General features: G+C 38.7%; 1 protein-coding gene across 1 annotated transcript; it reads left to right on the plus strand.

Annotated features, from left to right (window-relative positions):
* Positions 1–2,765: 2,765 nt before the first annotated feature.
* On the plus strand, positions 2,766–26,399 carry LOC140228454 (monocarboxylate transporter 9-like). The gene is made up of 8 exons (XM_072308670.1): positions 2,766–2,980; positions 9,838–10,176; positions 13,697–13,902; positions 15,823–16,119; positions 20,160–20,779; positions 23,085–23,310; positions 24,645–24,782; positions 26,016–26,399. Exons 1-8 carry the CDS (start codon positions 2,766–2,768, stop codon positions 26,300–26,302), a joined length of 2,328 nt encoding a protein of 775 aa, XP_072164771.1. The 3' UTR covers positions 26,303–26,399.
* Positions 26,400–26,729: the final 330 nt, after the last annotated feature.

Raw genomic sequence — 26,729 nt, forward strand, 5'->3', positions numbered from 1 at the left:
AAAAAAATGAAAATTATGTTGATTTTGTTTTAATACTTCACACCGTTTTCCATACATGACGGCAAGGTTGCAGTCTTCTCATTATGCGATGGAATGGCTACACCAGCATTTTGCACTTCATAAATTTTCAATCGTCCGACATTCCTCCAACTCCGCTCATGTGTTCAACTAATATTTCTGCATTCTCCAATTATGATTATTACATCTAGATCAAAATCTCCTTTAATGAACCACACGATGCTTTAGAAACACCCCAGACTAACGAGGTCAACATTTTCGTATCAAGGCACATTGTATTTTAATATGTTACCTATTCAGGTCCAAACTTCTGTGTCGTTTGAAAATTTTAAGAAACAGTGTAAACGTTTAAGTTTTGACTTTTGATTTTTGATTTTTATACATTTTTGTCATCTGAGTTTTTACCCAAACCAAACAATGACTATTTATTTATGTACAAATTTATGTGTAGTTTGAATATTTAAAGAAATTATGTAAATATGAGAGTTTGATTTTTGTTGAGAATGTAAGTTTTATGATTGTTCTATACAGGCAAAGCTCAAAGTCCTTTCTTGAATGATGAGAAAGAATAAAAGAAAAGTTATCAAGTGAATAACAACATACTCTAATCGTAACCATGGTTGATTAAACGTTATCTTTAAACTGCTTTTTTATATATGAATACTGTGTTGTGTGTGGATTGGCAGTAAGTAGTTCAGCAGTGGTACACTTCATTAACACATACACCGTACTTTACTAGAACAACACATAAACTACGCAAGAATGGTTTAGTCAAGGAGGTTTCATAGCTGGAGTTCCAACTGGCTATATTTATTCAAACAGTTGTCAGTTTTGTATTGATGTACAAAAGAATTCCACATGTGCATTTGTGCCTTTGATGATCGATGTTCGACGCCTCCGTCTTGCTGAGCAATCTGAAGATTTAGTCCAGGCTCCATAGAAAGTGCACCTAACCTTGTTTTTTTATATATACAATGTTTTTTGATGGTTTCTTGTCAATTCGAGGATGCTGATTCCAAATCTGATTGATGCCACTCGCGTAACCTCGAGCATTTTTGGCAAAATGCAAAAATCCCAAATGGCCGCCAGATATGCTAATTTGGCCATGATAATCCCAGTTATGTCAATTTTATGACCGATTATTCCATCGAACTTTTTTAGATTGATTTGTGTTCCTTGGACCTTGGGTAATTCTATTTGCACATGCAAGAAAATTATCATTTCATGTACGTGCATTTAGTATCTTAAGCTTATTTGCAATACAAAATGGCCGCCACTCCTATACTCATGTACTATATGAATGACAAAAAATATGGATGGAAATAGAAGACGAATTTGCTGTTTTTCCAGTCACAAAGCTACGCTGTTATCAAGTTTTGCATGTTCAATACAAATCTGATGAGTGCCACTAGCAAAACAAGCAAGCAAACAAACAAACAGAAAATATATTGTTTGTAGGTATTATGTTCTTCTTTATACAAAACTTCAAAATGGATGTCAATCATATAACCCTGTACAATATGAACGGCAAATGAACATGGAAATAATTTTTTTTTTCTGTCATGCAGCTACACTGCTTATCAATTTGGTTGCTGATTATAAACCAGAAGGTTGTTAGTAACAAAAAAAGCTGTTTCATTTGTAATGGAAACATCCAAATTTGCGACTGTGGGAAGCTCTCAGTTATTCCTACTGAAACAGATTTTCAGTGGGCACCTATTATCACTCAACATGCTCAAAATAATATCAGATACTCTTAATTTTGTGCTTGGCACTATAAAATTGACACATTTTCTGTCTGGAGATGAGTACTTTGCTCACACCTTTCCTTCAATGATAAATTGTGGAATTATGGAATATTTACCATTGTCAGTACAATGCAGGTGATTCATGATGGATATAATGGGATTGGTCCATGTTAGTCAAGGGGCTTGCTTTACACCCGTTTGCCCCATCTCTGCTGCTGCTCAGCCCTTTGTTCCACGACCCCTGCAACTAGTCCTGCAATTACCTTGCAAGGTACTCAGGGGTCACTACATAGAGACAGGGTGAAGACATGGGGACTTTTGCTTGAACACTCCTTTACAGAAGATCCAAAGCCCAACCTTACCAGCAACCATCCACAGAGCTATCTGACAATAAGCATACTGACATTGTTGCCCATAAAATGCAGCCATGGTAGATGAAAGGCTTCACTGTTCTCGAGGTAGATGAATTTTACCACTAGTTTTCTTGGAGTGAATGTGAATGTGAGTGAATTTTCTTGGGGGCGCTGTGGCATAGTGGATAAGACTCCCGACACCCGCTCGGAGGACCCGAGTTCAAACCCCGCCCAGCGCTTACGTCCTTGGACAAGATGTTTAACCCACCATGTCCCTCTCGACCCAGGTGTATAAATGGGTACCTGGCAACGCTGGGGTAATAATAATGGCAGGGCCCTCTGGTAGAGCAGTGGCAACACTGAAGAGGCTACCCTGGGTAAATAAGACCTTATTATTATCATTATTATTATTATGTGTTTGCGTATGATGTCAAGGGAGACTCTGAGATCTGTAAAGTGCTGCCTCATTCTGAAAGCAGTGCTATCAACTTCACGCACAGGTTCTCTTTAATCATCAGGACTTGCAGATTCAGGATTGCTCTAGGCAACCAGACCAGCTGTGTTAGGACTCTGAATGATGGCCTCCACCAGGGTGGCAGTAAACTAACTCCACTCCCTTTTAACATAATGAATTAGACATGGTGACATGACAATTACTTCAAGTAGGAAGTTTGCTCGTGCAGATGATCTTGCCTTTACGTCTCATAGAAGGTCCCTGGATGACATCAGCCAAGTCCTGACCCATCTCAAGACAATGGAGGAGTACTTCACCTTCTGGAGACTTTGCCCCAACCTTTACAAGATTACCATCAGGTCCATACCTTCCATCTTAGTAACCACCTTGCCAACGCTATGCTCAAGGTAGCCTTCTGTGGCAAGCCTTCCAAGCATAGGCTAAGGAGTTCCCTATGATATAGGCCCTACCTGGGAGTTTTGTTGGACAGCACTCTCACATACTGGGAACACATGAACAGCGTTGTAAACAAATCATTGGTCAAAGTCATCTGGAAACTTGCAAGCACGTTGGGTCCAAAAGCCATTATTCTTTGTTTGCCCTGTTATCCATCTGAGAAGATGGCTGGATAGCCTAAATTTTACCTGCTCTAGCTGGTTTTCTATGGGGCCAGGTGGATGCACCTTGCTTTCAATGAATGAAGCGGAATATTTTATATGTATGAGTTGTAGTTGTAACTCTCTCCACACACAGAACCTCCATTTTATGTCCTATTTGAGGGACACAGAGTTTTTATTCTTTCTAGTGAGAACGGTATGAACGATTACCCACAGCATTGCTCAGTTTGACTAAGGAATTGAACCCGGATCCTTTGAATCTAGAGGCTGACGTGCTATTGGCTGAGCCAAACTTACCACCTCTGTACTGCTACCCTAGCTCTCGTCTACTCAACTGCAGAGTATCCTGCCCATAAGTATGGACCAATAGCTCCCAAACGAAGGTTATTGATACGTCTCTGAATTCAGGCACACCCAAGTCCACCCTCCTTCACTCACTGGCGTAGCCGGGGGGGGGGGCGATGGGGGCGGTCGCCCCCCCCTAAGATTTGGACCGGGGATTTGGGAGGCGGAAAAAAAAATGCGTGTATACTGTATGCATGCACATGAAGCGGGTCTCCTTTGCAACCTTTCATCAAATAAGATATTTTTTTGAATATTTCACTCAAAGTGTGCACCAGATCGTTGAATTTCAATTCAAAATATGCAAAATCTCTCGTGCTTGGGAGGGGGTATCCCCCTCCCAAACCCTCCCCCTCTGTGCCTCTTTCCCTAGCTTAGTACACTTTTTAGATTTACGCACACACACAAAATATGAATAATTCTGAGTGCACAAGACTTATCACTTATATTCCGAAAACTCAAGGTTCCCTCATGTATAAGGGGAATTTCCCCTTTTAATCTACCCTTTCCTTCCTCAGCCCCCCCCCCCCCCCCCATCAGGTTTTTTTTTTTTTTTTTTTTTTTTTTTTTTTTTTTTTTTTTTTTTTTTTGATTTCCCAAATGTTGATTCCATCAAATATGCGTATACGAGATATCTCAATTTCAGGCAAAAGCTCCATCGGAAGGGAAGGGTGGAGATAACACTCGCCCAAGCCTTCTCCCTGATCGCCTGCCCCTCCCCCCCCCCCCCTTCCGCCATGCATAGAAGTAGAATGTGGCTATACCCAGATCGCTTTATTTCAATTTTAAAAACGCAAAAGCTCCGCGAGCGGGAGGGGGAATCCCCCTTCCCCTAAGCTCTACCTCACTAGACTTTATACATACACACAGATGGTGCACATTCGGAATAAGAGCTAAATTCCGTGATTTTAACACTTCGATGAAAAAGTATTGCACCAAAAATTTGCACCAGATCGCTGAATTTCAGGTCTGAAAACGCAAAATCACCTTCGTGTGGGAGGGGATATGCCCCTATCTACACATTCGTGTGCATGCTTTTTCTGTATGATTGCTGAACTGCAGACAGTGTTCATGATATTCAGTGTAAGAATTAATACAAGAAGATTATTTAAATTATATACCATTTTATAGGCAAATTGTTCAATAATAATCTACACTAAAATATACTGCAACCTTAAACAAGTGGGACTATTTCAACTCGTTAAAACACGCAAAAACATGCATCAAATTGCACCATTTGCAACATCAAAATGCAAAAAGTTCTCACCGTGGGAGGGGGGGGGGGGGGACACCCCCCTCCCACACCCTCCCCTCCCCCTTCGCTCGCTCCGCTCGCTCGGGTTCAGTCGCGTTCATGATATTCAGTGAAAAGAATTAACACAAGAAGTGTATTTAAATTGTACCATTTTATAGGCAAATTGTTCAATAATAATCTACATCAAAATATACTGCTACCTTAAACAAGTGGGACTGTTTCTCGTCGATAAAACGAGCAAAAACATGCATCAAATTGCACCATTTACAACATCAAAATGCAAAAAGTTCTTACCGTGGGAGGGGGGACACCCCCCTCCCACACCCTCCCCTCCCCCCTCGCTCGCTCTGCTCGCTCGGGTTCAGTCGCGTTCATGATATTCAGTGAAAAGAATTAACACAGGAAGTGTATTTTAATTGTACCATTTTATAGGCAAATCGTTCAATAATAATCTACATCAAAATATACTGCTACCTTAAACAAGTGAGACTGTTTCTCGTCGATAAAACGCGCAAAAACATGCATCAAATTGCACCATTTTCAAAATCAAAATGCAAAAAGTTCTTACCGTGGGAGGGGGGACACCCCCCTCCCACACCCTCCCCTCCCCCCTCTCTCGCTCCGCTCGCTCGGGTTCAGTCGCGTTCATGATATTCAGTGAAAAGAATTAATATTGAGAAGTGTGTTTAAATTATACCATTTTATAGGCAAATTGTTCAATAATAATCTACACTAAAATATACTGCTACCTTAAACAAGTGGGACGGTTTCTCGTCGATAAAACGCGCAAAAACATGCATCAAATTGCACCATTTACAACCCTCCCTTCCCCCTTCGCTCGCTCCGCTCGCTCGGGTTCAGTCGCGTTCATGATATTCAGTGAAAAGAATTAACACAAGAAGTGTATTTAAATTGTACCATTTGATAGGCAAATTGTTCAATAATAATCTACATCAAAATATACTGCTACCTTAAACAAGTGGGACTGTTTCTCGTCGACAAAACGCGCAAAAACATGCATCAAATTGCACCATTTACAACATCAAAATGCAAAAAGTTCTTACCGTGGGAGGGGGGACACCCCCCTCCCACACCCTCCCCTCGCCCCTCGCTCGCTCCGCTCGCTCGGGTTCAGTCGCGTTCATGATATTCAGTGAAAAGAATTAATATTGAGAAGTGTGTTTAAATTATACCATTTTATAGGCAAATTGTTCAATAATAATCTACACTAAAATATACTGCTACCTTAAACATGTAGGACTGTTTCACGTCGATAAAACGAACAAAAACATGCATCAAATTGCACCATTTTCAAAATCAAAATGCAAAAAGTTCTTACCGTGGGAGGGGGACACCCCCTCCCACACCCTCCCCTCCCCCCTCTCTCGCTCCGCTCGCTCGGGTTCAGTCGCGTTCATGATATTCAGTGAAAAGAATTAACACAAGACGTGTATTTAAATTGTACCATTTGATAGGCAAATTGTTCAATAATAATCTACATCAAAATATACTGCTACCTTAAACAAGTGGGACTGTTTCTCGTCGACAAAACGCGCAAAAACATGCATCAAATTGCACCATTTACAACATCAAAATGCAAAAAGTTCTTACCGTGGGAGGGGGGACACCCCCCTCCCACACCCTCCCCCCCCCCCCCCCCCTCGCTCGCTCCGCTCGCTCGGGCTCGGTCGCTTCGCTCCCTCGCAGACTAGCCGCCCCCCCCCCAAGATCAAATCCTGGCTACGCCGTTGCCTTCACTGGCACTTGATCACTCTCCCTCCTTGCGCTGGAAGGAAAGAATGGCAAGTGTCACCAGTGCCGTCAACGCATACCCTGACCTTCCAATGATAACCTGGGGGGCATTTCATAAAGCGTTTTGTCTGACAAATTTGTCTGACAAATTTGCTCTCAGCCAGTCAGATGCAAGAATCTTAGTAGCTTATAACAATTTGTCCAAAAAAAAAAAATCTGACCAAACGCTGCATGAAATGCCCCCCTGAACAACCTGCCATCAATGCGTCTGAAATCCCAAAAGCCAACTTGGATTTCCCTCCCGTCACTTGAAAGCTTTGACCCCAAAACTGGGTGGTGCAGATGCTGGTTTGCTGCCATCCCTGATACCACCCAAGTTACCTACACCACTGTCTCTGGCCTGGCAACAAAGCCAAAGGGCTTCAACGGGTGGTGTTGCAAGTCTTCATCTTGTTTCTATGGCAAGTGATCACCCTCTGACCCCTGAGGAAGTGCTGAACATCATCAGATGTGGTTGCAATTAAGGCAGTTGCAGGACTGATATGCATCTTTAGCCTGAGAATCCTGCAAATTTAGGGCTGATGTCGCCTGCTGCCAAATATCCAATTAAAGAGATACTTTGAAGACAATAAAAATGACAGCTTTAGTTTTAAGACAAGACAAAGTGTACACATCTGGGAACCGTGAGAGAACTGAAAGAGGTACCTCACATTGCTCCTTGGTTGATGTTTCATGAATAGTTTTGTTGTTGTTTTAATTCAAGAAGAAAATCAAGTTTGGTCGATAATATCAAGGCGGTACTCCTAGACTATATCATATCAAAGTGATGAAGTTTATGATCCATTTCAAACTCGACTCAGGACCCCCCCCCCCCCCAACTCCTTGCTAAGAAAAAAAAAGAAAAAAAGCTACATTGTAAAGGGTTTTTAGGTTTGTCATTAATGTCCGATGTGCTTTTGTCCGCAACCATGTATCTCTGCAGTACTGTATAGGATTTTTCTCTACTTTATTAGTAACGGTGTTTAGGGGAATGCATATTACAAACGTTGCTTTCTAGCTTCCCCTCCATTTTCAACATTATGTGATAAATACCATGCATCTAGGCTTCTTAATATATTGTGTTAGCATTACATTTTTATATTCAACCTGCATGTAGAATATAATGGTATATTGATTTTTTTTTTGCGTGATGTTTAGTGCACTTATACTCTTTGTTGAAAACAAAATAAAAGATGTAAAATTATGTTAAACATTGTAAGGCTTATGAATATTAAATGCTCAAAACTCCATTCCTAATTCCTGCATAGTGAAAATCCTAATTTATGTGGCATATTGAGACTTTTGCATCACGATAGAATAACTTTTGGTTAAGAACATCATTCAGATATATGATCAGCACTAAATCTTTATAAACAATGTAGCTACATGACAGAAAAAAAACCAGCAAATTGGTTTTCTATTTCCCCGTATATTTTTGCCATTCATATTGTACAGAAGAATAAGATTGGCGACAATTTTGAATTTTTGCATTTAGAAGAATAAAGATACGTGAAGGCCCTCCATATTGTAAGTGGCATCCAACATATTCGTATTGCACATGCAACACTTTATAACAGCGTAGGTACGGGACTAGAAATACAGTAAATTTGTTCTATATTTCCATGCATATTTTTTGCCATTCATATTGTACATGAGCATAGGAATGGCGGCCATTTTGAATTGAAAATGAGCTTTAAATACTAAATATACCTATAAAAAGGAAAATTCCCTCGCATATGCAGATGGAGTAACTCTAGGAACAGAAATCTACAAAGTTTGGTGGAATAATTGGTCATAGAATGCACATTATTGTGATTATCACGGCCAAATTATTATATCCGGCGGCCTTTTTGCATTTTTGCATTTTGCCAAAAATGCTCAAGGTTACGCAAGTGGCATCAATCAGATTTGGAATCAGCACCCTCAAATTGACAAGAAACTATCAAAAAACATTGTAAATATTAAAAAACAACGTTAGGTGCCTTTCAGCCTGAAATAATTCATTTTGAACGTGACATAATGTTGGCCATATTTTGCTTATTTTTTTTTTTTTAATGAAATGAAATTTCACTTAATGATAAAGCATGTAAAACAAAAGTAAATCCCATCCAGAAATTTTGTGCAAAAGTGTAAATCAGAGCTGTATCATGTGAAATGTTTAAAACTGTACAATCCTGGAAAGCCGGTGTTATCACTTTTCCACTTAATTTCCACAAATAAAACTAATATGGAATAATCTTCAAGTATAATTCTTTATTGATAGATATGTCAGATTAGTGCCCGGGTATGCCCATTGAAGTAATTTTCATCTTTATTTCAGCATTTTTTCGCAATTTTTATTCGCGCAATCTCGTATCTGTACCACCTACCTTTTATAAGAAGGGATAGCGAAAAGTAATTACCAAGACATATCTTCCTTGGAAAGTGGCTGGTGATTATGCTTGAACTTGAGCTTGAACTTCATTCTGTTTCATTTAAAAAACATATCATTTGTACAATGACAAACTGAGGACAGGAAACGAGTACATGAACATGCATACATAACATATAACAACTATAAATGAAACATGTCTTGTCAGGGTTGTTCCCAGCAGATAGAATAATAGGAAAAATATTGCTTTACGATCAAGACATAGGACAGGTGAAAATATTACAAAAACAGACAAACATACACAAAAAAAAAAAATTTCATTATAAAATCAAGTAATAGTGTTTGGTCATATCAACCCCTAGAAAACAAAAACCACAAAATTATCTATAATCATAGTGAATTTCATAATGGCAACTCTAACTTTCTAACAAATGTCTTTTCAGATTTTTCTTAAAAATATTAGTAGTTGGAGAATCTATAACTGTATTTGGTAAAGAATTCCATGATGAGGGTCCAGTGTGTCTGAGTGTGTGCATTACATACATCTTATCTACCTTAAATAAATGATATTTATTACTAATTCGAGTATCATAACTGTCAAAATGAATCTGACATTGGTGATCGAGTATATTTTGTTTTGGCGTCGATAGAGGGAGCTGGTGATATGTAGACAAATATTTTGAGAATAATAATTTAAATACGATTTGAATAGTATGTGACAGGAATGTATGGTTAGGGTGCGGGTGTGAAGTGAGTGAGCAGTGAGAGTGAAGAGTTGCATTTGAGGCTTGCTGGCGAGAAGGTGCGCAGACGGGTTGACAAGCCAAGAACAGGGCCTGAGCATCATTGCATCTAATTCGGCTGCGTCGCTTGGTGCATTCCCCGTAGACACCGCTGGCCGTCACTCAAAAAAGGAAAAGGGACCGAGAAGCTCCGTCCGTATCCAGGCACTGAGTATCCGGACTTGTCCGAGGACGTATCCGGAGGCGGATACCGCCCAGTCTTTGAGTCGTCGAGTAATCCCACGCCCAGCTGTGGACAGAACCAGGCAGACACCCGCGAACCGGACAATACCCACGCCAATCGACCGTGTGTATCCGGCCACGCCGTGCTGCCACGCCCGTATACATTTCACGCCGCGACGGACTGCAGGAACAGGCGTCAGCCACCTCGCGTGAACCGCGTATCCGACGCCAGGATCCGGCTTCGCCTGAGCAACACTGTACAGTCATCGCGCGGTTATCGACAACGTGAAAGTGCCTCAGATAATTATGTAGGGACTTTATTCATAGGGGGGTTTTCATACGTAGAAATGCATGTGCTCATATAGGGGCTTAGTAGAAATGAGGATACCATAAAACAGTTTATTTATATACATATAGTTTTTTTGTCTTGCATTTTTCTTCCCGAAAACATTTTTTTTTTCGGTGACTTTGTATTGATATTCGGGAGACAGCATCCCACCGTGCACCGACGTTGTTTAAATAAAAGAGTCGGATGACCCAATTCATTTGAAACGATAATTCACTGTGTTCAGTTTATTATTGCGGTCGTCTTCCGAGAAACCCTTTGACAATAACTATGAATTTGGTCATTGGATTTAAACATACCAGAAATCATCTCAGGTGACATATTCATTTTATGCTTGAACATATACATAAGAATATTAAACTTATTCAATTGATATATATATATATATATATATTATATATATATATTCAAAACATTCATTTTCAGAAACGAAGGCATTGACGGCGCTTTACAATGCGAGTTTGTACAGAATCGAATTGCTCTTTCTTGAAGGATAAATGTGTCGTGTAAATTTGATTGAGTATTTGCCCATATAGCATTACAATAATTCAAATGAGATGAAATTAAGCTGTTATATAACAAAATCAAAACCTTCGCTGGTAAAATACCTTTAAGCCTATTAATTACTTCATTATTTCTCGAAATTCTTTTATTCAGCATCGCTATATGTTTTGTCCAGTTCAAATTGCAATCAATATAAACCCCTAGAAATTGTGTACATTCTACTCGAGATAATTTTGCATCATTCATTTTTACATCACGAAGTTCCAAATCTGGAATCTTTTCCTTACCTTTAAGAAAGTACATAAAATTTGATTTTTCAATATTTACAATTAATCTGTTATCACAAAACCATTTTGACAATTTGAATAACTCATTTTATCAACACATTCAAATCAGAATGAGAAATCAATAAAGTAGAATCATCAGCATATAAAATAAATTTAACCATACGTGAAATATTACACATATCATTAATAAATATCAAAAATAACAATAGCCCTAATATGGAACCCTGAGGGATTCCACGTAAAACATCACATGTATCCGATAAAGTATCTTTGTATAATGTAACTTGTGTACGATTGTTCAAATAACTTCTAAATCACTTTAATGGATGACCTCTAATACCATAACAATGAAGCTTTTGAATCAATATTTCGTGATTTATTAGATCAAAAATTTTAGACAAATCAAGAAAAACACCAATAACATGCAAATTATCATTTAACGCAGTAAGAATACTATCTTGCAGATCTACAAGAGCCATTTCAGTTGAAAAATTTGGACGAAATCCATATTGAGAATTACATAAGACATTGTTGTATGACAAAAATACATATAAACGGTTATATACAATCTTTTCAAGGATTTTTGAAAAACATGGTTATATTGATATTGGTCGATAGTTTCTTATGATATGCTTATCTTCTTTTTTAAATACTGGAATAACTTTAGCAACTTTCAGTTTCATTGGAATAATTCCTGTTATTAATGACAAATTAAATATATGAGTTAAAGGCTTCAACTATTACTTGCTTAAACAAATTTATCGATAAATTATCGATTCCAGTACTTGCAGAATTTTTCATCCCTTTAACTATGTCATATATCTCATGATCTGTAACAGGAAAAAAGAAAAAAGAATTGTTTGACTGATGAGAAACAAAAGTCATTGGATCTGAAACATGATCATATTCGTCTTCATTTACAATCTTTACTATATCAACAAAATAATCATTTAAACAATTCGCAATTTCTGTCATCTGTTATTTGCCTACCATTATGTAATACATACGAAGGATAACTTGACCTTTTCTTCCCTAACAATCCATTTATCACGGACCATGTTTTTTCTTAAATCATTCGAATATTTCTGAAATCTATCGTGATAATATTTTTTCTTGGCATTTCTCAACAAAGTAGTTTCTCACTTCTCTATACTTCCTATTTACATTCTCATTATTATCTTTAATACTTTTTTTTTAATAATCTTTGTTTTTTATTGATAAGGGACAATAATTCAAATGAAATCCACGGTTTCCTAATTCTACTACCATGCTTTTTTTTTCTTAAAGGAAAGATGGCGAGATGCATCTTTAATAGTGCTTTCAAAAGTATACAAAAATAAATCATATGCAATATCTGGATCTTCCTTATCCAACTCTTCACTCCAATCTATTGTACCTAATTTTTCTCTAATACGTTCCAAAAACTTTGGATTATGACATAAATTTTGAGAATCATAACTTGTTATTTTTTCATAACAATATTTGATGTCAATTGAACTAATTGAAGAATAGGAAAATGATCCTTAATATCTGAATAATATATACCAGGAATAATGCAGGAATTACAATCACTGGTAGATATATTATCAATTAATGATGCCGACTGTCTGGTAACTCGTGTTGGTTTATCAATCAATGGAATCAAAGAATTTATATTCATCATACCCCAAAAATCATATATATACTTTGGTAAATTATTCAATAAATTTATATTAAAATCACCCATTACATATATTATCTTATTTTCAGTGTTAAGTTTGTCCATAATCTCTTGAAATAATGAAATATATGTTTTAATGCCTCCATTCGGTTTTCTGTATGAAATACCAATAACAATATTCTTCTTACATGGAAAATCGAGTTCAATAAATAAAATTTCACATAAATCACATACCACCATCAAAATAATTTCGAACACTGTAACTCAAGTTATTCTCAACAAATAATCCCACACCACCACCTCTGCCATTTAATCTATTTGAGTTCACAAACGAGTAACCATGCAATGAGACTCAAGTCAATTGTCTTCCTATCTGCGTGGCAGATCCTGTTTGGCACGTGCTTCAAATGTTTTTGAGCGGCGGCATCGAACATCTAGCAAAGGATATAAGACGGTTGTGACTCCATTCTCTTGAACCTCCTTGGTTTACTGCTCTATAGTGTCGAACCACATTCGGAGAAAACCTAATGTTACACTTTGCCATTTTTTTTCGACATTCGCGTTTTTCGCCACTCATTTACTTGTGTATAAGAGGAGTGTCACCGGACTGTACACGCTTTATTTACACCGCACATGTAACTGTCTAGCCTGTTTGCAAGCAATTATGGTGACATTTTGCTTTAATGGGGGAGGGGAGATTCCGAAGACTACACCGTTCCCCAAGGATATTCGAGTTCCCTCCCCCTGGCTTAATCGATAGAGTATGATAATACCACGCGTGCGTTCACAAGGACAGGTATAGTTAGGGCATGGAACGACTGTAGAGAAGAGTATAGTAGCTCCATATGGTTAGAGTTTTAACTCCCTCGGATTTCCACTATCATCGAGATAAGTAAACATGAAGTTCGGTCAACCGGGCTCGGTGAGCACATCACTGTTTTAATATCGAGGGCTTATCATGTATAATTTGTCTTGCCTTTTACAGGTCGGCACAACGGAACCGACAGGTTGAGATGGGATCAGTAGCAGCAGACAAGAGAGGGGTCTGCGGGTGCCGTCGCCAACTGTGGGGCTGGGTGGTCACGGGAGCCTCTTTCCTGTTATTCGTCCTCCTATACGGGCCGCTCTATGCCTACAGCGTTCTCTTCATTGCTTTCCAACAGGAATTTGGCAGTAGTGCCACAGTGACCGGTAAGACCTGTGGCATTGTATTAAAACTTTTCACAGCTGTTGCCGGGCGTTTGCAGCCCCCACACATTTGGGAAGAAAAACGAAAGGAAACATGAATTTAAAGAGTTTCCCAAGAGATTATGTGGGAAAGGCGTTCCGGATACATTAGAAATGACAATGACTAAGAAAATAGTCTGCTGATCAAAATATTTGACTTAGTAAGAGGGGAAATCGTTCCATGATAAAAGTTTTGGATCACAAGGATAAAGACATTATTCTGACCGGATATAGAGATGAATTCAGTTCAATTCCAATTTCAGTTTTCATTATGCATTTGGAAAAGTACTAATATCGTTTCAAGTCTTTACGTAAGCATTATACTCAGTACAACATTTCGCATAAATACAATCACAAATCATAGGAGATGTTGTGTCTGAGAACAATTGAATATGTGTCAAAAGATATACCGAACCACAAAAAGCTGATGCTTCAAACATGAAATTCTAATTCGAACATTGCACTCCTATGAACACAAACTAAAATAATTCAATATAATTGATTTAAAAGATGTGAAATTATTAATTTTGTAAAAGACATAATTATATTGTTCATATGAATGGAACATGACAAGGTACCGTACAAGCGAGGTTAAATGACACTTGCTCCTGCGACAATTGCTCCCTTGAAGTATCTGAATGCTAAGCCAATCTTAAATTATATCCTATTCGCAAGCAAACTAAACCTAAAACCCTATCAAAACCCTAACCCTAACCCTAGTTCTTTGGAGAAAATAAGACCGGAGCAATTGTCTCAGAGGGAAATGTCGTGTCACCGCTGTTCATGAAGGCCTACATGTACTACCAAAAACTTCGAAATGGCTAGCTTTGTATAATGAGTCACTTTATGTCAATATTGTTAAATACATTGTTACAATGGAAACGTTTTGTTTTGGGTAGCCTATTCGATGTAAGCGTTGTTCTTTTAGAAGGTCCGCCATTGTTATTACCCATTATAGAATTGAGATATGGATCCTAATCAACTGATTGGTCGAGAGCTGTCAGGTAACCGGTCTTTTATTTTGCCTACAGGTCTTTACTTCACTCTTTATTGATCGTTAGTTATTTGATGACCAGCACCAACGATAGCCCGCATACAGTGCCTGTGTATTACAAGTACTTTGCAATTGATTGTGTGTACCGTTCACTTCGCTTGGAGCTATACATAGTGAGCATGGGAATCTTCACGAATATTGCTGCGGAAGTCGGACAATGTAGGATGGCGTCCCCGTTTTATACAACAAATTTTTCACGCTACTTCTGGGCAGGCCAAAATTGGTTCAAAGAACAATAATTCGCATTAATGCTGAACAGTAGAAATACTCTCGGCTTCGCCTCATGTGCTTCCGACCGTCCCAATGTTACTATCGGGTGAATAATTCTCACTGACACCACTTTGTATTGTGTATTATAATGACGGATGCCCTGGCGTCGAGAGGACTGGTATGAGTACAACGGCAACCTAAGCCAGGCCTATGTGTGCCAGGCAAGCTTCAGAGCCAGAATTCTCTATACCGAGGATTCTCGCTCCCTTGCGACTCTGGCACAAAGCTCCCACCTTGACTGGTCTTCCCATACGCTAGAACGAAAAACAAGTGGACTTAAGTGGGCATAATATTATCATTATTGTTATTATTATTATTATCATTATTATCATTATTATTATTATCATTGTTATCATCATCATCATCATCAGTATCATTATCATCATCATCATTATCATCATCATCATCATCATCATCAATACCATTGTTATTATTTGAGAGGGGGTCAGGAATATAAGCGGCTAAGGCGTAACTGTCATTATCTTGGAAGCTTTAACCGTCATTTCCATTTGGCACAGCGAAATCTCATCTAACTGTTTCTTGCTTTTCGTCTTTACCAGGCTGGGTCGGTTCGATCCCTATTGGTGGTTCCGTGCTTCTGGCCCCGGTGGTCAACATCCTCGCGGAGCACTTCAGCTACCGAACCCTCTCCCTGATCGGCATCGTGCTGTCGGCTGTCGGGCTGATCTCATCCTCGTTTGTCCGCGGTATCGGTCCGATGTTCGTGACCTACAGCGCTATCTTCGGGACGGGGGCAGGGCTCGTCACTGTGTGTGCTCTGGCGCTCATCCTACTCCATTTCCCCCAGGAGAACTGTATGCGCGCCACTGCAATAGCTCTTTGCGGAACGAGTACAGGTGCGTCCTCCGGATATCAACGGGCCGCGGAACCATTGCAGCTCCCCGTATAGAAATACTTAGATTATAAAATACATTCTCTTTAAAGTAATTGTATGTCTTTAACTGCTCTCTTTGGCGGGTCACCCCTCCCCCTCCTCCCTCCCCCACAAAAAACAAAACAAAACAAAAACAAAGACAAAACAAAACAAAAGACACCGAATAGCAACAACAACAACAACAACAACCAAACAAGCAGAAACATCATTCTGCGCATTTTGTCAGGGATAACCCAAGATAATACCCTTTCGTTTCTCTCACCATCATTGATCAGAGGTGATGTGTTTTGTATATACGTTCTTGGTGTGTTTTTTTTTCTATCCATTGTTACTTTCATTTTATCAGTCAGTTTTGTTATAGAAAAACAGCATAATTGCATCAACAGAACGTTGCAAGACGTAGTGCACTTAACTTAGTATGGCTTCTTCAAGGATGATGTCGTGCTTATGCAAAATGAAGGTGTCCCCGTAGAAGTAGAAAAAGAAATTGAAGAAAGCGAAATTGCATACTGTGTACAGTTGGAACTTATCCAAACCCAACATTGCCACCCAACATTTTCAAATATACAAATATACTTTGCCTCGAGAGTTTCTGGTTAAAACTATGGGCAGAGGTGAATCCAAAGGAACTACCTGTATTCACTGAGGGGCGCATAGTTCTTTTGTAGACACCGAGGTCTATAGTTTTAAGCAGAAACTCAAAATTAGGCAAAGTATATTTGTTTTATATTTTGGATCAAACATTTGAACAAAAGAAGGAAAATGGGAAAGATGTGAAGCCTGGGGGGCATTTCATGAAGGAACTTGTCGGATAAAATGTCCGACAAGTCAATTATATCCGACAAGTTCAGAGAAATCAGTCAATCAGACTAAAGAATTTCTCAAAACTTGTCGGATATAATTGACTTGTCGGATATTTTATACGACAAGTTCCTTCATGAAATGCCCCCAGGAGTCGTGTCGTAGTGGTAGATGCGATGTTGTGAAGGGACTCTAGTAAGCAGCGCACGATGTCAGGTTGCTTTGTGATGTCATACAATCGTTCTGTTAAAAAAAAAAAAAAAAAAAAAAAAAATGTTACATTCCACTGACACCGTGACTGACTGACGGTGCGAAGCTGCACACAATTTCAGAAATGTTTTGTGACATCATTTTGCAAATAGTACATGTTTACTATTTGCAGAATGTCGTCATAGCAGTGACACCCGTAATCACCTGAAGCTCTTTCAACTAATCACTAGAGGATATTCTTTTAATCCAAAATATAAATACCATTTGTGAAATGATGTAGCAAAGAAATTGTGACATCATAAAGCAATTCTGACATCGCTCTCTGCTTCGTACCTTTGTCACTCTGTAAAATGTAACAATTTTTAATAAAGCAACTGTGATGACACTTTGCTTCGTCGCACGGTCACGCTATTACATATGAAATATAACATTTTTTTTAACAATCTGTGACTTCCAATACAATAAATGGTACGATCACTGCAAGATCCTTCCACAATATCGCATCCAGCCCTTGACTTCTTGCCTCTCGACATTTCCCCTTCTTTTGTTTACATTTTTAATCCCAAATATAAAACAAAATATACTCAGCATAATTTCGCGTTTCTGTACTCCAAAATTACTATTTTGGGGTCACCTGTCCCCGTAGTTTTAACCAGAAATTCTCAAGGCAAACTATATTTGCATAGGCCTACTGTATGTCTGTCAAAGTGTTGAACTAAATGCTTTGAGAGAATTTAGGGAAACATTATTAGTTTCTGGCAAAGAAGCGACAAAGACAGTGTGGAAGCACGGAGCGTATATAGCTCGATGGTTGAAGTGAGTTAATCATTGTGAATCAATCATACTGTCCATCCAAAAACCCTTATTTCTGTTGTCCTCTGTTGGTGCAAATAAACGTATATAGTAAGTCAGTTGGTAATTAGCTCATATTGTACACGTTGGTACAAATGACCTTTCTGTCACAAGCTTCTCATAATATAGCCAGGTCATGTAAAGAATAATGATCGATGAGTATAACAATGAGTATATGAGATTGCAAAATTAGTATTAATTTTTCAGGATGAAGGTGCCTAAAATTTTATCGCACTCAAATCAAATCGCATTTACATGCATATCAGAATTATTTCAAGGAATTCATTTGATATTCTTTGTGTTTTAACACATGGAATTTATCCAGTTGAATAGAATTACAAAAATAAAAGAAAACCCTTCAATGTTGGATTTGCAGGACGGGTGAGAAGTGTCCTTAGAACTGTTTTTTTTTTTTCATGGTTATTTGCGTTCTGAAATCACCATCAGATTAATAGACGACAAGCTGCAGGCGAAGGTTGTCATCGGCCAAGGCCGGGGCCTCAGGGGTCGTTGATTAATTGCATTTTTGCCATTGTGCATGATAGTAGTGGAAGTGAGCGTTTGTTTCGTGTCACAATCTGCTTCCCATCTTCTTGCCATATGGTCACTTTTCTCGAGATATATGCTTCTGAGATAACCCTCATTTGCTTTAGCTGAGGGAGTTCATCATCATTATCGCTTCGAATTGGATCACAACCACCGATAGGTCTATAGGAAGTAGCATCTATTGCTTCGTTGCTCCTAATCTTTCCAGATAATAGAGGAATTCCTCTTTTATTCCATGTATGACCGTGTTATCAGTCGTTTCGGAAGGAAAATGTGAGCTTTATTCTAAATACTCAACCGTGCGGAAGAAAAAAAAAATCTTTTGTTCAGGACACTACGCTTGGTCATGGTGTATACTAGTATATCAATAGCTCGGTTTTCGTCATTGTTCTCGTTCTTTCGTTGTCATCGTATCGTGTTCTGTAGATATCTCAATAGGGATGGTATTGTTCATGCACCATGAATTTTTGCTCAGAGAACTGGGATGTAAATTGGCAGTGTCAACTGAATCACAACGTTCTGTGTGTAATGAGAAAGTTTGAATGACAACACGGGGGCAATCTTTGCATTTTCTGTTCATCCGACTGTGATGCTGTTTTTGGTATTCCGCGGTGCCAAACGGAAATCTGCCATTTTTCTTGAACTTAGTGCCACACACAGACAACAGCACTGCACTATATGCATTACCAATTCACGGAAGACAGAAAATAAGTAATCATGATTATATAATAAATGACAAGGATTACAATGATCTCATTTTGAATACAAGGTGTAGGCTACCTACTGTACAAAACTGCAATCACATGATTTGAAAACATAAAAAGTGACGTTATTATTACATGTAATATTTGTAATATATTGTAATAACGGTCAAAATCAAACAAACAAACTTCATGATAGGATTGGCAGTGAGATAATTTTGGCCGTGTATATACCGTACTCGTTTTCCCCAGGACGGGACGTTTCTCGGCTTTGATCATGCGCAGAAGCAAATTTTGCGCACGGCACGCTCAACTCCCGGCCGCGTCGTGCTTGCGAAAACTCCCTTTTATGACTCGGCAGGACCACTCTGTGCAACCAAGCTCAGTTTATTGTCGTGGGAAGATTAACATAAACCAGAAGATCAAGTACACACAGAGCATGCGCAAACATATTCTTCGATAAGATGTTTCAAACACAATTTTCCTCTTGACCTTGATAGATATGAAAGGAGGACCCTCTCGAAGAACGTGTCATTTGCGCGGAAGAGTATTTAAGTTATACCCAGAGTTAGTGTACAAATGATATAACAGGACAGAGTGGATCAGTGAGAATTGGATGCGCGATTTAAGTTTTAAAAAAAAATCAATACATGACAATTGACCGATCAGATTGCAGAGATTCTAAAGCCGATTTTATAATTATCATTATTATCATTAATAGTCGCAGTGGTAATAGTACTGTTGTTACTAGTATTATCATTGTCACTTCTAGTATCGATATCATCATCAATACATGTTCTTTATCTTTGTCATTGCCATCATTATCATCATACGTAACATCAGGGATAAAGAATTGCTTTATGCAATGTCTGCATATTCCACCTGACTTCAGGTATGCTTGCAGGCGCTCCTTTGATGTCCCTCATCATCTCCACGTACGGCTGGCGGACCCTCCTGCGTATTCTTGGAGCCGTCTGCCTAGGAGTCGGTATCCCATGCGTCCTCACTTATTCAAACCCTTCCCAAAATACCCGCCAAGATAACCCTTACGAGAAGGTATGCATCGCCGCTTCTGCAGAAGGAGACAAAAAAATCCGCGTAGAAGGCCACCGCGAGTACGTTGCGCTTGCTTCCGAGGCAGACGATGGTAAGTGTGGTTACCCTGAGAAGTTCAAGGGAGCGGGCAACACGGACTCTCCAGCACCGCACTTGGACATGAATTGCCGGGACTACTTTCTCTGGCAGGAGAGGCCAATCACTCCATCCGGCGGCGCCGAGGAGCTGCTGCAAAGCAAGGCGAGCAGCAAAGAGCTGGTACGTAGGCAAAGGAAGGGCGACCTCGTCGACGACGCGCCCGTGAAGGACGTCGGTGACTCCGATGAAGATGGCGACATGCATGCAGCAAAGATGTGGCGGAGGATTGGCGTCGTGCTGGCGTATCCAGAGCTTTGGTCATTTACCATAGCGGTCTTCATCTACGGCATCGGAGAGTGTTTTTATTTTGTGAACATGGTATGCCAACTAAATGTTGACTGTGGCATTTGCCAACTGTCTTGTTGTTGTTGGCAGTGGTTTTTGTTCTTTTTTTTCATGTGCGTGTATAGATGTTTGACTTTGTGTGTGGTCATGAGACCCTAGTTTATTTCCTATTGGGAAGTATTTCATCATTGCCTGGCGCAGTCAGTGGGCAAGATAAAATGAGAAGCGCCTAAAATCATGGAATCACATGGATCAACTTACTAGAGATGGCGCGATTCACCTGACATCATAAAACTATCACAATGATATAGCAGTGCAATGATTGAAACTCTATTCCGATATCCCGTCGACTTTGTTGATGCTTGGTTGTTGTTGTTTTTCTTTTCTCCTGGGGAGAGGTTATTGTTTTAAAAAAAGAATAAAATCGGCAATATTGAATAATGACAGGTTTCATGCAACTCCCGTCATAGTTTTTTGTTTGTTTTTATGCAAAGGGTAATTAAGATCTTTCCTTTTGATTTCTTTTTTTTATGCCTCCGCCTGAAGGGTGCCGAAGGTATTATGTTTTCGGGTTGTCCGTCCGTCCGTACGTCCGTCCGTACGTACGTCCGTCCCCATTCGTTTACGCGATAACTTGAGTAATACTGAGTGGAATTCTACCAAACCTGCTCCAAGTATAAAGTATGACGGGGCAACTACTTGATTAGATTTTGGGTAAAATCGGCCAGAGACCAAAGGTCAAGGTCAAATTCATGAAATTGTGTCCGTTTACGCGATAGCTCTGGACTGGATCAAGCAATTTCACCAAACCTTGTCCGAGGATGATGTATGATGGGGCAATTACTTGATTAGTTTTTCAGTGAAATCGGCCAGAGGTCAAAGGTCAAATATCAAGGTCAATTCCTAAAATTTATCTGTTTACGCGATAACTCAAGACTGGATGAAGCAACTTTCACCAAACTTTGTCCAAGGATGACGTATGATGGGGCAATTAAGTAAGTAGTTTTTTAGTGAAATTGGCAAGAGGTCAAAGGTAAAAAAAGTCAAGGTCAAATGCTAAAAGTTTTGCTATTTCCCCATATCTATGCAATACCTGAAGGTATTTTCTTGAAACTCAGTGTAGACATGTGTTAATGAATAAAAATTCTCCAGAGAGAGTTTCAGGTCATGTGTTCAAAGGTCATGTGGAAATGTTAAAATTTCACTTTATTTCCATATCTCGCAAATGGTTTAAGGTATCTTCATGGAACTTGGTACATATGCATGTATTAACTGGCAGGGGTTATCTAGGGAATTTAGAAGTCAGGGTCAAAGGTCAATGTTAACCCCTCAAAAATGCACTATTTCCCTCATATATATATGTAATGTTTGCAGGATTTTTCTTGAAACTTAATGAATACATGTATTACCTAATGGAGATTCTCTGGGAAATTTCCTGCAGAAGGTCAAAGGCCAATGGTTAATGGTCAAATGCTAAGCTAAAATGCAAAATATATATAAATATTTTATACTGAAATTACACTTTTTCTTCATACTATGGATATTGCTCAATGCATAAACTTATAAAAGGGTCAAAAGTCAAGAAAAAATCCTCAAATCCCCAAATACATGTACCTGCACTCTTATAGACAATAATAATTACTTATAGCAAATCTAGTTCAAGGAAAGTGAATATTCAACACATAACGGTTATTTGTGACAGACCTGTCATTTCAGTATTTTGCCAGTTATGTGAAACTGTCATCACACTCTGTGAAGACATTGTACTATGCACCTGTAATAGGAGAACCATGCATTATGGCGGAGGCATACCAGTCGCCATAGCGACATTTCTAGTTTTGTTATATTTTATTTCTTAGATTTGGGTCCAAGCAATTCATTATTGGGAGACTTGCCGGAACCCGTTATTGCTTGCATAACCTGATGGTGACCGTTGCCACTGTTTTATTCATTACTTATGAATACGGATATGGTATGTTATTACAGCAATTCTATAAGAATATCTCCTTTTGAAGTTAGAAAAGCCTATCACTAGTAAAGATTATGGACAAAATATCTCGCGGCAGTAACCTGTTTTGACTGATTTTATTATCTCAACTCAAATTTATAAGAAAATAGTGGCTTGCATCCTTTTGTCAACCAAATTTTAAGATACAGTTATAAATCGGTTTCGGTTGTATCTTTAACTAAAAAAAAAAAAAAAAAAAAAAAAAAAACACGCAAGATGTTCGTGTGTGCGTGTGTCTGTATATGTCATCTCAAGCGGTGAGTGAGCAAACTTTTGTTTCTTTTCTCTCACAGTGCTAATTATCTTGTGTTTGTTACCATCATTAAACAGGTGAGTTACATGATGTCCGTTGGCTTCTCGGAGCAGGACGGTGCCAATGTTGTCTTTGTCATAGGCATTTCCAACTTCGTCTGCAAGCTCACGTTGTCCTTTTTGGGCGAGTACCTCCCGTTCCCCCGGCTGTTCCTCATGCCGATATACAGCGCCCTCACCGTCAGCATCATGGTTGCCATACTCTTTATCCGGTCACTAGTTCCGATGATTGTTGTTGCAGTCGGTGAGTTTTCTCCATTTTCTTTTTACACCTGTATGTCATACAAGAAACACAAGATAAATTGTTTGTTTTCTTTACCCATTATATTTCTCTTTGAACAAAAAAAAAAAAAGAAGAAGAAGATACGAACGCATTTACAGCACAATATCGCACACTTAAGTGTTAGATTATACATCACGATATGAGCCTGAAAAATATGTTTTTGATGCCATTGATGTCAACGTTTCTAGTCAGTGAGTTATGATAATATAGACCTGAAATATTGGGCCTTCATATTCTCTGCTTCCTTTTAAAAAAGATATTCTATTCTTTATTAGAGTTGACCGAAATGATAAGATAAAACCAATAATCAAATAGCAAAGATCAAGATTTGGGGAGTTAGGTTTTATCATAAATCGCTAAAGAAAAAAGAAAAAGAAAAAAAGAAGAAGGTGATGACTGTCACAACAATCGTGTGTGTATATATTACACAGAATGATGATATCGATTGAAATGATTCATTTTTATGTATTTTATTTATTTATCTATTTCCATTTCAAAACTCGACATTTACAAAATTCAAAAATATTTTGAATGTAGGGATCATAACAAGCACACACGAGGCTTTTTGGAAATGATCCTCTACAAAGTACAATCATTAGTACATTTCAGCGGAGCAAAAGTCAGACAAATGATTAAGCAAAGGTGGAAGATAGAAAGGAGAAAAAAAGAGGCAGAGGAGGAAAAAATGGATACTTATACGTGTAACTTCACGTTGATTTCATCAAAATATGTACGACTATATACATATATACAAAACCTTTTAGATTGACATTAAGGGATAGTACAGTTTTGGTTGAGATGGGGCTTCAGGCTTCCTAAGTTGTTTTAATGATAATTCTTTGATACAATGAAAAACCACATGGAATATGAAAGAGCATGCTATTCTAAGAGGAATTCAAAGTTTCGTGATGAAAATTGGTTTTGAAATGGCCGAGATATCCAAGCAGGAGTGATACCTGGTAAAAAGTGGGACCCACCTTTTATTAGGATTGCTTTGTTTTTGGATATCTCAGCCATTTCAAAACCGATTTTCATCAAATAAACTTTGAATTCCTCTTAGAATTGTACGCTCTTTAACATTGTATTTTCAAAAAGTGGCTTCTAAGTTGAAAGCTGAATCCTCACCGCAACCAATACTATTCTTACCATCCTTGTAAAGTCTTAATGCTCTTGATTGCTGGGAGAAGGATATTCCAAAGAACTGGGGAGATGGGGAAACTGATGACTTCCGTGAGACTTTCGTGAGAATTGTGGGAGATGTTCACAACATTTTTTCTCTTCATCTTTTTCTTCAGTGATTGGCGGTATTCTGAATTCATCGCTCACCTTCTTCACCATCCCAAGTGAGTTCTTTGGTCCCAAGAGAGCTCTGGAGACGTGGGGCGTTATCCTCTTCGCCTATGGGACTGGCTACTTCGTCGGTTCGTTCATTGGTAAGACGCATGTGCGAGGAGGGCAATCTCTTCTCTTCCTTCCTCTCTCTCTCTCTTTCCCTCTTTTCCCCCTTCTCTCTCTCTCTTCTTCTTCTTTTTCTTTCTTTCTTCCCTGTTACATTTTTTTTTCTCTCAAAAGTTCCTCATCCTCTATCCCTCAAGCTCTGTCTCCTTTCCAATTTCCGCCCTCTCTTTCTCTCTCAGCAATGAAACATGTCGTTCCGCTGTTGTAACAGACAAGTACGAAGAAGATAAAACTCACCTCTCTTTCCACGCAAAATTTAATGTTCAGCTTCACAGAGAAACTATATGATCTGGGTCAAGAACCGAACTTAGTATAAAGCTTTTATTTTTTTTTTTTTCGTGCAGGGTGGTGGTAATGGACCAATAAAAAAAAAATCCAGTAAAGCCTGTACCCGTTACATAGAGATATCCGTAGCACCGAAGATGCAACCACGACTATTTATTTGTAATTAAAAACGTATTATGAGAGATGTAATAATCTGCCTTTCGTTTGAAAAAAGAACCTATGATATAATAAACGCAAATTAGGAGGTAAAGACAGCGTAAATTCAATTTGGAGGAAGACTAACATGAGTGTGCCCAATTCATTACTTCTGGAATGAGAAGATTTGAAACACCTTTGGCAAGTTCGTCATCTGTAAATTTATCTCTTAGGGAACTGACTACAGAGTAAATCTCGATTGTCATATAATGACTGACATAATGACTTCGACCCAGGTGCCAGAAGGGATTCTCAGTACCTCGCCCTGACGAAGTAATGATTATGGCGGGAACCCGAGTTAGATAAACGCTATGAAAAACTACCCGGAGTAAATAAGATCTTATAATGCAATTACTGTTGTCATGATTGAAATGGAAAAGACACCTATGATGAAGATGATCATGATCATGATGATGATGACGATAATGATGACGATGATGATCATGATCATGATCATGATCATGGTGATTATGATGATGATGATGATGATGATGATGATGATAGTTATGATAATCAAATGATAGCAATAGCCATAGTGAGAAATTCAATGATAATGATAATGGTAATAAAGACTATGAGTATATTTCTTATTAGCATTGTTACTATCTTTATTACTGTCATTATTAATATCATTTTCATCATTACCATCACCATGATAATGATCATCACCTCCCTCCAATGTATCATCATCACATTATGATCAATATTACTGCTATTATCATTACTAGGTCAGAGCATCGACGCGACGGGGTCGTATAGGAACGCAATCTGGGCTTTCATCGGCTTACACATCGCATCGGGGATGCTGTTCGTCTCGGCGCCCATTTACCAGTACTTTTTCGCCAGGGATCGCCTGGTCACTTTCGACCTTCACCGCGAAAAGCGAGAGGCGAGGAATGCCAAGAAGAAGAAACCCGCGAAGGAGAAACTGACCATCGCCAAGGAGCAGGCTGCCGGCAAGTTACCGCAGTCGATTCCAGTGGAGCTGGTGTACGATCGAATTACCTCAGTCTAGCTACCGCTCATTATCTACCTTGGTGTTTCAGGCGTAGCTTATTTGGTGCAATATTAATCAATAAAAGCCAGTGTTAGAGGTACCCTCATCATTCTCAACCGACGGTATGTCGTCGAAAATGAATAGCGAAGGTTTATCGAACAGTTTAACAAAAATTTTGATTCGAATTCGTGAGTAAGCATTCATGTTCGAACGATTTTTTTTTTTTTGCTCGCCTTCTATATTTCCATGCTTCAAATTCGCGATCGAACTCTTTCAGTTTTGCGTAAGAGAGTAATTTTTTTTTATTTATTCATTTTTTTTTTATTTTTGCATCGTATCAGTCAAATTGATGTTGATTAAAATTATATGCTTCAGAATTGTCTCATATTCAAGTAATGTGCAGTTTAATCGCCCCGTCACTGTACAGGCATGCTAACCTGGAAAC

This window comes from Diadema setosum, chromosome 5, assembly GCF_964275005.1.
Source record: "Diadema setosum chromosome 5, eeDiaSeto1, whole genome shotgun sequence".
Taxonomy (NCBI): Eukaryota; Metazoa; Echinodermata; class Echinoidea; order Diadematoida; family Diadematidae; genus Diadema; species Diadema setosum.